Source organism: Camponotus floridanus, unplaced genomic scaffold, assembly GCF_003227725.1.
Source record: "Camponotus floridanus strain SB8 unplaced genomic scaffold, Cflo_v7.5 scaffold1, whole genome shotgun sequence".
Taxonomy (NCBI): Eukaryota; Metazoa; Arthropoda; class Insecta; order Hymenoptera; family Formicidae; genus Camponotus; species Camponotus floridanus.
In genome coordinates this window covers 1,422,838-1,437,182 of record NW_020229214.1, presented here as the reverse complement: position 1 = coordinate 1,437,182, position 14,345 = coordinate 1,422,838, and the positions used below count along the sequence as shown (strand labels likewise).

Sequence of the window (14,345 nt, the reverse complement as noted above, 5' to 3'; positions counted from 1 at the left end):
AATAATAAATGATAATTAATTAATAAAAAAATATTAATCTATAATAAAATTAAGCGCATGTTTAACACAGCTTTTTATATATGATTAATATTTAGAACGGTTTTTGGTTCGTTATATTCATATGTGCAATCATCATGATTGCCAGCACACCCACAGCTCATATTTTATCACTATTATACAAGAAACCATCTCATTTCTTGAAAGATGTTATCCTGCCAACAAGAGCGTTAGTATATCTCATTATGAATTATTTGATCCAATATTTCAAAGGATTTAAGTTATAAAAATAAAAATATGCTTTTTTGTTTAGGGATAGTCTTAATGACGATAGAACATGGCAAACACCAGAGTAAGTGTACTTAGATATATAATATATATATATATATATATATATATATATATATATATTTTTTTTTTTCTTTTTTTTTTGATATTTTATATTTAAACCACGCATTGTGTGCAATATATAATATCAAAAGCGTATAAAAAGTTTATAAAGCATATTTAAATTATTGATATTGAACTCTGTTCATAGCTGAAATTATATTTTACAGTCCACCGCCGCTGCCGCAAAGCGATTGGTAACAATGATAAAAAATGAGACTTTATGTTGTAAGCAGATTCAGAAGAATATTAATATGATATCAGAATTGGCAAGAATATAATAAAGAATATGGCAAGAACATTAAAGAAGCTTAAAGTATAAGTCGAACAAAATAAATCTTGCTTGTGTTTGATTTATTATAAGCAGATTTCTTTATAAGAATCAATAAATGCGATTCATTTCAATAAAATCTATTCAATCCTAAAATTATGTCATCTGTGTGGAAAATTTTTTCTACGTTTGTTTGTTAAAAAAATATACTTTTTGAATACCAAAATATGTTTTTCTTGCTATATTATATTCCTGCGTAATATATAAAAAATTATCTCATGAAATATAAGTAATATCTCATGACATGGACACGAATGAAGTCGTGCTTGCCTCCCCTATGGAATTGTTAGCAATGCAATGATATATTCCAATATGTTCTTTGTTTAGTCGACTCAATTGCATCCACGATGATCGCATAAGCGGCTCTGGGCCGTCGCTCGTATGTACCGTCGCCTCGTGTTCCTCTCCTATGAATAAAACCATTGTTAATCAAACTCTATCATGTATAACGTTTGTATAATTTGCAGGACACATAAATATTTAAAAAAAACTGTTAAATATTGTTAAATATTATTAAAATGTTAAATCAGTTTTCTCAGCATTATTTCTCTGATTATTATTTCTCTAGTCATATTTTCCTTACATTCTTTGTACCAAAATGATCGTATTTATAATTGAGATTCGCTAGAGTGCAAGAATTTACAAAATATTTTATTTCAATATATATTGTGTTACTTTACCAGGCAGTTTTAGTATTCTTCTTCCATCAGCTGAGTGAAATTCCCAAAAGATATCCGGCACTGGAAATCCTTTTGCCTCGCAATTTAATGCGACACGTTGACCGAAAGGCGAGGCAACATCTTCTAAAGTTGACAGAATCCAAGGTCTACTTTCACAAGGACCGAGATGTTGCAACCTCAAGGAAGATGAGTTTCTGAGTTTCATTGCCTCCTCGTGCAGCGCGCATGGTGTCGCGTAAGTTTCATTATTGCTACCACACGCCGGGCTCTGTTCCATACAGACACAGGCTGCCTCTGGAGTATCCTAAATAAAAGTTCAAGCCTATTTATTTATTCATTAAATTATGCATTCTCTCCTTATATCACTCTAAAATCATGATCGCTTTTTCCATAATTTGATTATTACTTCATAGCAGTGATTATCAACGAAAATATTCCGAGACAAAATAATTCTCTATTCTGGAAAAGTTAAATCGTTTAAAGTTGGTAATGCGGTACTTTATGCGGCAGCACGTCTTCGCTGTATTCTGAACGTCTTTACGGAACTTGCATAAACGCTAATAATCGTAGATAGCTGTTGTTAGTTTGCTCAACTACGAATAATTAGTGACCATTCAAATAATTCAATATAGAAAATTAGTCTAATTAATAGTTAGCCTATTAAATGATTAGATAATTATTTATGTAATCAACAGGAAACTTTAAAGAGTAATTCATCTATTTTTAAATACTCTATCTTAAGATCATATAGCGAAGTATTATTCTTATTCAGCCCGCATCTCTATCATAAACGGCTTGCCTGATTGTTTGATTGCACGACGTGTATGCGCATATATTCTCACAATGCGATTACGGCCCACAATGCACGACAAGATGAAATTAGATGCGAAAAGGCCAGCAGAGCGGGTCAGCGACCGTAACTCATTGGCTACGATCTTAAAACTGCGATAGATCTGATTGATAGCGTAGTTCAGTAGGTGGATAATATACGGGTCTGCCTTAGATTTCACACTGACGTAATTTTGCGCAATGACGCGTGATTCCTACTTTTGTGTTAAACTAACCCAGAAAGCGAGATATGTCATTGCTAAACTCATTGAAACTGAGAAATCTAGAACATGATCTCTTGAGACCTGAATTGGAAAAGTGAATTTATCACTTACAAAGATGATAACTATCGCACTAAGAAAAATAACGCGCAATTCACATATTCGATCTTTAAAAAGAATCAGCTGTTACTTATGGATTATATTAAAAATGTATAAATTATATATATAATTAAAAATATATATATGTAATTTAAATATATATAAATAAGATAATTTTATAAGATAATTTTAATATAGATAATGTATAAAAAAACTAGAAATATTTCAAAAATATATAACGCCAATAAAATCATCGTAACATTAACCAGAACGACTTATAAAATTACGATTCTCAAGCATTAAATATTAAAGTGAAACTTATTGTATTTTACTTGAAGATCTCCTTCAGTTCTTATGGAAATGAACTACATACGTACCTCTTCTTGTAGGTCAGATCGCAACTCGCACAGATAATTTCTTGCACAGTATCCATCGTTACGGTTCTTTGGAGACAGAAGAGAAATGCTCGAATTCCAGCATGGTTCGCCAAGGAAGCGGGCGCACAAACCATCCGGACAGCATCCGCAAGGATCAGGCACCGATCCCAACAAACATTTTCCAGGGTCTTCCGGACACCTATTTAAAGCAAAAAATTAAGACTCTATACATAAAATATTCTATTAAAGTTCTCTATATATAAATTATAATTATTATATTTAATTTTAGTTATACTTGTATTCGTACCTGTAATATCCGCATTCAATGCAACCGAGTGGTTGCTCTTTCTCAGTGACGCTTTTATTTTCAATAGTTTCAGCGGAAATGACTTGTTGAAGTGTCACGCAGAACACCAACGCTGACAAAAACGCAAACGGAAACGCTCTCCGGCGCGTCATTTCGTCTACTGACAGAAAGCGCGAGTGTCATTCGCCATGTCACTCCTGATGTGAAGAGGGAGGCGTATATGCACCGCGTATATTACAAAAATTCTCTCAGGAGAAATAACTTCCATACAATGCATAATATGTAATATCAATATTTATATTTTTTAACTTTATAAAAATCAATTATAAATATTATGCAATAACACAACATAATATATTTATTATTTTCGAGATTAACATTTCTACATACACTTAAATATATATTTGTGAAATCTTTATTTTTCATAAGTAATTTACAAATTTTGAATTCGAAATGTATAATTTACAAATTATATGTTTATACAATTGTGTGGTATTTGAGAATTCGTGTATTTTAATAAATTTAAACAATATTTTCTTTATTTAATTTTATTATAATTATAAGTTCAAATATTTCCAGCAGAATCTCTTGCGTAATAAGTAACGATGATAAAAGACTGAACCAACTGAGGACCAGATGATGGCTATAAGGATCAGTATAACGAAGGATATTAATGCCAACGGACTCGGCACGAGAATTGAATAGCCGATGCCACCGAGATTAGAAAACACGTTGTAGTATGCATTCTCCTTCTTCCTTTCACGTGTTTGCACATATGCACTTGATGTTCTCTCCGAGATACAGCTGACACCTACTGGACGCACGTGTCACATTGGTCCTTTGGTCACCCAACGCAAGGATAAAAATAAAATCAATCAGTCTCTAACCCATCTAGCAATAATCAAATTGATAAGACAAATTGAATATTCTCACATAGTTTGAGTATTATTAAATCTTTAAAATGTTTCAAAGTTTTTAATTTTTAAATAAAACCTTCTTTTCTTTCTGCGACTAATATGTATAAGATTCTAAATTTTAAAATTTATAAAATATTAAAAATAAAATATTTATATAAAAATTTAAAAATTTATAGAACTAGAACTAAAATTTTAAATCTAATAATATATTAGTTTATTTTTAATATAAAATCTCTCTGTTGCCATTCTCTAAGATATGACAAACTAAACATGTAAACACAAGCTATAAATTAATTTATAAAATTGTCATGTCTAGATATGAAGCTCATGAAGCTAGATATACAGATTTGGATATGCCTAATATAGAAAATTATATATATATATATATATATATATATATATATATATATATAGAGAGAGAGAGAGAGAGAGAGAGAGAGAGAGAGAGAGAGAGAGAGAGAGCTTATTTCCTACACTTAGAAAATGACACCGGAGAAATATTATATTTAAAATTATAAATTTTTAGTTCTAGTTTTATAAATTTTAAAATACCTATAATCGTATAAAAAAATTATATTATATTTAAAGACTTTTGTAGAAAAAGAAATTATTCATATCAAAAAATATAAACTTTTCTATATTTTAAAATTAATTTTAATTATTTAGATTTATTTAAAATATTTAAAGCTAATTCTTTTCTAATGAATTATAAAGATTTTACAGATATTCGTTTATTATTATTATTTCTGAATAATAAACTAACACAGTATGATCTCGAATCTTTGCGAAACAGACATTAAACAACTATATGAAACGGCATTTTTTAAACGTTCCATTATCTGATTTTCTGAGATAAATTGCTAGAATCTATCGTGTTTTCTTTCAAGGATTTTCCATCTCTGTGTTGTCTGTCGATTCGGTATGTTGGTGTTGTCGAAGTGCTTACAGAAACCACCAACAACCCGACATGTGCCCGCGGAGCATCGCGAAAAGCAACGGCTTGCCGAGACAATAATTTATTAGAGGTCAATAAATTCTGCCATTTTATCCGGGTAAGTGATTTCAATTCAAGAATCTCGCGAGCACAGAATTCCCAGAGATGTTTTTAACTAGTAAATGTTCCCCACGGAATGTGTAACAACCGGATCTGACATTGTTAGTCAGACGAAACGAATGAAGTATGCCACGATTTTTTTTAAAGATTTTTCGATCGCATATCATGCAAAGATTTTTGCATTTTTATATTTTCAAGAGCTGATTTACCTCTTTTTTCCGGCATGTCAAGCAAATCCGGATCGACAGACTTTGAAGGTTTTGTGATTTCCGACGAATTAATAAGCACGTTTGAAGTTAAATTTTCTAATTCAGATCTTTCGTCCAATGTCAGATTGTAATTTTCATCAACGTGTTCAAATCCATTTTCAGATTCGGTGCAATCTGCCGCGCAGCAACAATCGCAGTCTTTTACATCATATTTTTCCCGTTCCTTAATGTCATTTCTCTCGTTATGAATACTATTTTCCGAGTTCCTATCATCAGTTATGCAACTTCGCAAAGACTGACCTGTTCCCCTACAGGGCGAAGAGGGTCGACTACTCCGCTCGACGCAGAAAGTTAATTTTTTTCGAGGTGTCGGAGGACGAGAAGATGAAGCGGCTGAAGTCGGTCGTAGACAAGTTGTAGGCAAGCGAGGGTAATAAGAATTGTTCGATGAAATTAGTCGATCGCGACACTTGGTAGACGTGCATGGGTGACAGACTGATGGTAGACACGATTGACATCGCGTGCAATAACATTTTGGAACCGGTGATAATCGAGGAAAGGGACAGCATAAACGCGTGTTGGGACACTTGACTGTCGTTTTTGGAAATCTTCGCTCACTGGGTGGACACGCACATTCCGAACTGGAAGGACAGTCACAGGAACATTCACGAGCAGCGCGCACGTTTGCTTGAACCGGCAGCGGACAATTGCAGCCGCGTGACATCGGCTGACATAGGCAATAACTCGTATTACACTGGCAGTAGTTGCGCTTCTTCCAAATAGATTTCAGAGAGGTAGGCGAGCTGCAGGACTGACAATCGGGGGCCTGTCGCGATGAAAGAGAATATCTGCATTGCGAAGGGCAATAAGACGAAGAGGTCGACGAACAATCTGCGTTACAAGAACAGCAGGTCGATGGATAAGTACAGCTTGGACAACCACCGCCTGCTTCCCGTTTCAAAGGTCGTTCAGACGGCGATGATTTATTTATCGATGCCATTTCCGATTTGCTTGCTCCACCCGCTAAACGACGACTTCCACAGCATTTCTGTCGAAAATAGAAAAATTTGACGACAATTACAAAAGACAGTTACATATAGGACTCGCTTTATCTTTCCAGATCATTTTTGCTGAGATTTCATCATCGTTTAGAATTATCCATCTTATATATTAAAATATTATAGAAATTGTAATGTGATATAATTGTATTCTTTAAATCATAAAATTTTTTTAAATAGTATTGCGAAAAACGTGTATGAAAATATAAAAATCGTGTATGAAAATTACAACAATTAAATTTTAATTACTTTTCAGAGGTTTAAACATTTCAATTACTAAGCCATTAAAGTCTGTATACAAATTACTTTAGTCAACTTTACGGATTTTACCGAATAATTAAGAAACTTTGAACGCTAGCTTACTTCCAACTATACGATGCTAATTTACATAAATTGAGTGCACAAACTAATCGTGCCTGAATTAAATCCTTTCAATCTTCCTATCAAATTTAATTAAAACGTATAGAAAACGTCAGAATCAATTGCATCTTGTATACTATGTATAATCATATTGTTCTGTTAATTTTCTGTTAGTTGTGCACATCTTGCATACATCAAAATTCAAATGGACATGAATCTATATCTTTTAATATAATGTTTTGCTCAGATATACATATTTGTTTCTCCTCATTTTTGATATTAATATTTCTAATTGAAAATAATTCATAAAAGAGGTAATAAAGTTAAGAAATGTTAAAACTGATTCTTAAAAAGAGCTAAAATATTTTAAAATGAGTTAAATAGAACAATTTTAAATTGAATTGCACAGGATTAAGAAAATCCGTTGCTCCCTTCGCACTGGAATTTAATTTCATCTCTCTTCAAAAAGTAAATACATATAAATTTACTACCTTAGAGGAATCTCAAGCGCTTTCTATTCTTGGCAAGGAATCTGCTTCAGTGTACCTGACAGACTGACGCAGTTAAAATGGTACCGGAACACGGCGGTGCTGGTGAAAGACACAGTCGGCCCGGAGCGACAGTTCTGCTGCAAACAAAACGTAATACAGGGCGTAAAATAAGGAAGACCAATAATTCTTTCAATATTTTACGAAGAAATATTCACTTATCATACGCAAATTTTCTTTACACAAAAATATTTTTAATTATAAAAACAGCATCACTATAAATAGATTAATTTGTATACATACGTAAATGGAATCAGATACCAGCTCTAATTTCTTTTAAGTTATCAATTAATTTATTCAATTATTTTAGCCATAAATATTGCGGAAAATTTTTCTTAAATATATAAATATTTATATAAAATATTCAAAAATGCTGAAGTTTATTATTTTAAGACGGAATAATCAATTTTTTGAAACGAAAGCAACAAATATTATATATATATATATATATATATATATATATATATATATTAGATTATTTATATATTTAACATTTCATTTTCATTATCGCATCACATACAAGAAGTAACATTTTTTCCTCGCACCGCTAATAATTAACTATTGTTATTTAATCCTACCACAATCGATTGCAGTTGCAGAATTTGCACGCTTGCTGACGACCATAATCGCTCCATTGACGACGCAACTCGGCGAAGTTACTCAACCATCGGCAATTCGGTTTAGGTGGTGCGTTACTGTTCCAGATTTTCTCTTCGACGCATTGACAGGACCCAGGACACGCGCCCGTCACGGCTGTCCCGATGGGTCGCAAACCTCCGCAATCACTCCGATCCAGGCACCCTACGTTACTTTGGCAATTACACGAAGATATACGCGCCTTAGAACAACTGCTTTTGCTTGATACACAATTGTTTCCTATGTGACAATATTACAGACTGAGATAATCGCATTTTCGAGATTACAAATTAAAAGATTTTCGAAAAAAAAAGAGAGGAAATTTGGATTGCACTCCTTTAATGACCTTAAATACAAGTATTCTGTATTATGAAAATAAATATATTGATTTGCTTATGAAATAAAACTTGAATACTTCAGAAATGCATTTCAAATATGATATACAATATATTTATTCATAAATGAAAATTAATTTTTATCGTGATAATAATTATCTTATAATAAAAAATAAAAAATTTAAACTTTTATAAAATCATTGGAAACTATATAAGTAAGCCAGTGTATAATACTGTATAATAACACATTATATAATAACACTGATTTATTTATATTTGCCAGATTTCCTTATAATCTTAGATTTAATTTATATTTATATTTGATATTTAATATTTGATTTATATACTAACCACAGCAATCGGCGTTAAAATATTGTCTGTTGTTTTCAATTTTATCACAGATGGACATATTGATTTATTCTCCAAATGATATCTAATTTTCTGAATATAAAAATCTCGTATAAGGATGCCATTTACGGTCCGAAATAGATAATTAAATTGACAGAAACATTTGCATTTGATTTTGGTTTACATTTTCGAATAATTTATTTAGCTATTTTGGTTTATTTATTAATCGATAAGATGTGATTGAAGGTGTGAAGATTAACGAAAATTGATTGCTGGAAATATATGAATATATCTGTTTATTAAGTCAGAATATTTGAGTTGCCATAGAAGCAAGATGCACAATATTTTCTACTTAATAATAGTATTGAACGTATAAATTTATAGAGAGAACATATATAAATTTATAGAGAGAACATATAAATTTATAGAGAAACTAAATATTATAAATCGCTCCCTATATGTGCGCCATTTATTACCTTACTATATTTTATTTAATAAATTACAATTAAAAATTTCAAATTTAAAAAAGAAAACAGCTTTTTGAAATATAATATAAAATTTGACATTAAATGATAATAGTAAATTAATTTATACAAACAGCTTAGTAACTAAAATAAATTTTATTTTTTGAACGATAGACTTTATATGCAATGTTGATTTAATCATCGAAATTTAAAATAAAAGAAAACGCAAAAAATGTTCAATTCAAATTTATATTACAAAATATACATGAATTGTTATATAAATTAGATATACACGTATTAATTTGGCTTATTTAGATTTTTTAAAATGGGATGATTTACATTGTTTTCAATTAAAATTCATTTGTATTCACAAACTCTGTATTGCATTAAATATTCATTAAACGGAATTTATAGCGGAAATCATTAATTAATAAAGAAATTATTAATATTCTGTAATAAATAATATTTATTAAATAATGTTGGTCATTTTGTAAACTCCGCAAATTCTTTTACTCCGTAAATTCTTTTTTACGAACACATTTTTTGATGCAAAATTATTGCGTAGTCAAAGGATTTTTATTGATGTCTCTCATATCATATAAAAGTAAATCCGTGGTTTATCTCCATAGAATCGAAAGGACCTTCATTATGGAGAATTTACCTTTCGTTGGTTACGTAACCATAATATCATTCGGGGTGATAAAAATATCCGTTATAGAATTAAACCCAAGTTTTATTAGTGCTTAAAAGTAATAATTTTAATAATAATTTAACATTGACAATAATTTAACAACTATCTTTAAAATGAAATCACAAAATTAATTAAATATATTAAATATATAATTAGTTATATCAAAGATTTTTTCTCATTAAATGTCTTTCTACTATTTGTAATATCAGTATGAATAACAATGATAAAGAATGTATCTCATTATCCATAAATGTATTTGTTTGTAATCACATTTATATAAACATTGTTATATCTACTTATTTTTAAATAGAGAAAAATATTTTACCAACAATGGAAAAATATGTTTTCTTGTACAAATTTTTATTTTGTGTATTAAGAAAAGGATAAATATTGATTAAATTATCACGAAAATATTCGAGAATTGCATAATTATATATTTTCAATTTATTGTGTGAACATTTGAAAAATAGAAGAGTCGAAGAATAGCTGCCAAGCTATCCGGAATCGTTTTACGAATACGTATTGTTATTGTGATTTCTGCTGTTATTATTCGTTGTTTATGTGTTCTGTGTTTCTTATTAAAGTTTTTTAATTGTTCTAAAAAAGTGTTTATTTATTTAACGCGATGCGCGAGTGTCGGTTGCGTTGCGCGGTTCGATGTATCGAAATCGTCTCCGCGGACGTAATAATATAATAAATCAGATATTTTATAAATCAGATATTTTATATATAAAAATTATATATTTTTTGTCAATCATAAAATATTATAATATTTAATAATTAATAATTAATTAACTTCTAATAAACGACATAAAACTGTATTGTAACTGATAAATCTTTATCGAAGCGCAATCACATACATACACACACACACACACACACACACACACATACATTCACTGCGAAATATTATTATATTTAAATTAAATTATTATATTTTAACAATGAATTATAACAATAACATAGTATCCAACCTAGGCAAAGTAAATCGTATCGCTCTAATGTTTATATCTTATCTCGGTCTTGTTATTATTTGCACAGTGACATTTGAGCAGTAAAACAGCGAGCTATAAAGCAGTGATGTGAAATGTTTCATATATTGTAAAATTCTTTCTCTAAACATGATTGCAAGTGCAATGAGGAACTTTTCGTGAATAAGTGCAAGTGCAACGAGGAAAAGAGTGCAACGAGGATTCAAATGCTACGAGGTAGAGAAACAGCAAAGAAAGCAAAAGAAAAACGGAGGATTCAATAATGGAGGGATCAATATAAGGTAGTAATTTAAATTAATATATTTACAATAAATTATCATTTATATATATATATATATATATATATATATATATATATACACATTGCATATATATAAATATTTCAACAATAAATTAATAATAACATGATGTTTGATTTCTACGATATATAATATGCCAATGTTTACATGCCTTAGCTTCGTTATTATTTATGCGATAATATGCAAATAAAAAAGTAATAGTGCGAACGTTCTAATAAATTTCTTATTATATTCTTATATATGTATATATATATATATATATATATATATATATATATATATATATATATATATACAGCGTGTCCCACCTAGAAGTGGCTACCCCCTTTTATCTTTTAAACTAAAAGAGATAGACCATAACAAATGTATATGAAATTAAATGGCTTGAACTGAACTTTATTATGAGTATAGTGATATATATATTAGTATTAAGCAAACTCTCACCTAATTATCTTAATAATAAATGTATAAATATAATATAATAAATAGATAATAAATAAATAAATAAGTAATAATAAATAAAATTAAAAATAAATAAATAAAAATAAATAATAATAAATAAAATAAAAATAAATAAACTATATAATAACTATATAATAAAGTATATATCTTTTTTTCGATTATTTTGAATATAAGATATTCAATTGCTGTCTATTTCTATTTGAAATCGATCTTTCATAAGAATTTTTTTTTATTGTTTTGCTTTCTTTGGATAATTTTTAGAATATAAAAGGAATGCGGGGAAAATTTTGAAACACGAAAATAACTATGCAAAATTTTTTATTTATTTATTGTAATAACATTGAATCATTTTGAATATTGACGAATATATCCATTTTTAGTATGTATATCCATTTTTTTGACCGATAAAAAATTAATTATTATTAAAAAAAAAGATTAAAGAACACTTTTAAATACTGTCTGTAAAAAACTGCCTCTTAATTACAGTTGCTTCTCAATGTTCTCCATTTGCTCTACTGTCAATTTTTTTTCTAATTGAGCTGCGTCTTGACAGCTTTGTTTGACTGCGTCTTCTGCTGCGCATTCAACTTCTTGTTTATACTTTTTGAATGTCTTGAACTGAAAGCATGGAACATTCATGCATGCCAGCAATTTTTGCAGATGCGACCATCCTAATCCGGAATGCAAAACACCTATAAACAGTTTCATATTAGTCACCTACGTTAATACATATTTTTTGAGAGAAATTCATACAACGATGTGATTCTATAATAGTACGCAGTATGGACAACCCCCATCATATGAATTTCTGTTTATTCGAGTTTTTTATCGCTCAATAAGACTGTATACTATAATTGATAAATAATTGAAAAGATAAATAGAAAGAATATCGATCATACCTATAACTGCTTCGTAGTTTATATCAAAACGCGTATTGCGTTTGTCACTGGAAGGTGGCATTGTGCATGTTAAAACTTCGTTTATGATGAAGCATTTATGACATCGTATTGCCAAGTGTGAGCCCAATCCACGACGATACTCGTTTTCGATATATTCGAATGATAAAGCTTCTTTGCACGAAATGCACCACATTTGTTTTCCCAGAAACTTCAAATCGACAATGCGTCGTCCGTCTAATGACGATACCTCTTCTTCATCGTCCTCCTCTATACTATTTTCGTGAACTTGTTGAGACTCATCAATAATCACTTTTTTCCGCTCCTTTCCGATATTTTGTTGTAATAATCTTTTTTCGTAAACTTTTTTCGACACGATTTTTCCCTTCCACCGATGACGTTCGTTCACTTTGCCCATTGTTAAATGAAAAAATACGAACTAACCTTACACCTCGAGCAATTTCTGAAAGTCTGACAACTTACAAATGCGTATAAGCCGAATCGATTGACATAAGCAGCATAGGCAGGCTTCGTTTGTAGAGTGCGCAGTCCGGCCAACTTACGAAAAATTACAACGTTGTTATATTTCACACTCGCCAGAAACATGACAAATTATTAAATTTATTAATTAAATTGCTATAAATAATGCATTTTTTTAATTAAAAAATGTTTTCATATTTATTCTGACACTTTAACCCACTCAGTATTATTAAATTATTTTATTCTCAAAAATGAAATTTCGTGTTGTCAAGTTGGATTAAGATACTGCCAAAAGTTAATCATTTCGATTAACAAAATTTGGAATATTTCAGTAAAAACACAATAAATATTAAAAAATACATATCTTTGTACTGTAGCTAAAATCAAATTGTAATATTCCATGCAATTTCTCATATTCAAAATACATTAAAGGTGAATATATTCGTCAATATTGATTTTCAGCTACTTTTTGCTGGGATTCTACATACAAAGCATCCTTAAATATATTAAAATTCCAAGAATCTTAGAGATTAATCATCGCCAATCTTCGTCTGGACTATGTAAAAATATCTAGTAAATTTTATATTATAAAATATTATACATATATTTTGGACATTTTCATATAATAAATTATTCCATGTTATAAATTATTTTGTATTACATTTCAAATTATATTATATTTTACATTAACTTTTATATTAAATTCTGTATTGAAAAAAAATAAAAAATGTTTCCCACTCGATAGTATCTCCACCTTAACAAAGACATTTGCCGGGTAAAAAGGTTTGAGTACTCTAATAAACCTGAGAGCTACGCCGATATTCATATACTTTCTTATTTAATTCAAGACTTTTCTTATATTTAAAATACTTTTAAATATGATCTTAAATATAAAAGTGAATTATAAATACCGATCATAGTTATTGATAGGATCACTCATGCCGAATAGGTCGAAGGGGAAGACTAAGAGAGATACCAAGATTATATAAATATTTGTTATATTAATTATATTAATATTTTAAATTATTAAAAAATAATTGATAAATATCAAAGATCAACTTACTGCTAATTAAGAAGATTTATAGAAATACGGTTAAAAATGTTTTTATCCCACTGCAGGCGTTTTGTGTTTTGTAAATAAAAAGATATAAATATAATAATGAATATAGAAAAATGTTTATTTCATCTTTGAATATTACAGTATCTTTCGCGATTGAATAATTTATTTACTATCAATTTATATACATAAGTATCTTGTTATATAGCATTGGTGCTACCCGCATTTTGTGCACATAGTACGGAATAAAATCAGAAATTGTGTACATTATATATTACCCTCTGAGAACATTCATGGACATTGGCTTTGTTT

At 29.4% G+C, this 14,345-nt stretch overlaps 4 protein-coding genes across 6 annotated transcripts in view; 1 reads left to right on the top strand and 3 right to left on the bottom strand.

The window, feature by feature from the left end:
- LOC105250454 (prominin-1-A) overlaps positions 1-713 on the top strand; it is a 90,057-nt gene extending 89,344 nt beyond the window's left edge. For all 3 annotated transcript variants that reach the window (XM_025411585.1, XM_025411555.1, XM_025411624.1), the window contains exons 15-17: positions 96-226; positions 311-349; positions 555-713. In XM_025411585.1, the coding sequence (XP_025267370.1) occupies positions 96-226; positions 311-349; positions 555-585 (201 nt within the window). In that variant the 3' untranslated portion in view covers positions 586-713. The remainder of the gene's footprint in view (positions 1-95; positions 227-310; positions 350-554) is intronic.
- On the bottom strand, positions 551-3,394 carry LOC105250406 (insulin-like growth factor-binding protein-related protein 1). Its single transcript, XM_011256480.3, has 4 exons — positions 3,228-3,394; positions 2,921-3,119; positions 1,396-1,699; positions 551-1,122 (listed from the first exon to the last, which is right to left on the bottom strand). The coding sequence occupies exons 1-4, from the start codon at positions 3,377-3,379 to the stop codon at positions 953-955; spliced, it is 825 nt and encodes a 274-aa protein (XP_011254782.1). The 5' UTR covers positions 3,380-3,394; the 3' UTR covers positions 551-952.
- A 421-nt stretch (positions 3,395-3,815) lies between these two features.
- On the bottom strand, positions 3,816-6,471 carry LOC112639025 (keratin-associated protein 9-7-like). Its single transcript, XM_025411823.1, has 2 exons — positions 5,708-6,471; positions 3,816-4,065 (listed from the first exon to the last, which is right to left on the bottom strand). Exons 1-2 carry the CDS (start codon positions 6,405-6,407, stop codon positions 4,055-4,057), a joined length of 711 nt encoding a protein of 236 aa, XP_025267608.1. The 5' UTR covers positions 6,408-6,471; the 3' UTR covers positions 3,816-4,054.
- A 5,556-nt stretch (positions 6,472-12,027) lies between these two features.
- Positions 12,028-13,028, bottom strand: LOC105250407. Its single transcript, XM_011256481.2, has 2 exons — positions 12,500-13,028; positions 12,028-12,292 (listed from the first exon to the last, which is right to left on the bottom strand). Exons 1-2 carry the CDS (start codon positions 12,912-12,914, stop codon positions 12,081-12,083), a joined length of 627 nt encoding a protein of 208 aa, XP_011254783.1. The 5' UTR covers positions 12,915-13,028; the 3' UTR covers positions 12,028-12,080.
- Between the last annotated feature and the right edge of the window lie 1,317 nt (positions 13,029-14,345).

Coding starts and splice junctions, on each gene's coding strand:
- LOC105250406 (XM_011256480.3), bottom strand. CDS start 3,379: ATGACGCGCCGGAGAGCGTTTCCGTTTGCGTTTTTGTCAGCGTTGGTG. Junction 1,700..2,920: donor GATCTGACCTACAAGAAGAG/GTACGTATGTAG, acceptor ACTTTTATTTAG/GATACTCCAGAGGCAGCCTG. Junction 1,123..1,395: donor AAGAATACTAAAACTGCCTG/GTAAAGTAACAC, acceptor TTTTATTCATAG/GAGAGGAACACGAGGCGACG.
- LOC112639025 (XM_025411823.1), bottom strand. CDS start 6,407: ATGGCATCGATAAATAAATCATCGCCGTCTGAACGACCTTTGAAACGG.
- LOC105250407 (XM_011256481.2), bottom strand. CDS start 12,914: ATGGGCAAAGTGAACGAACGTCATCGGTGGAAGGGAAAAATCGTGTCG. Junction 12,293..12,499: donor AAACTACGAAGCAGTTATAG/GTATGATCGATA, acceptor AACTGTTTATAG/GTGTTTTGCATTCCGGATTA.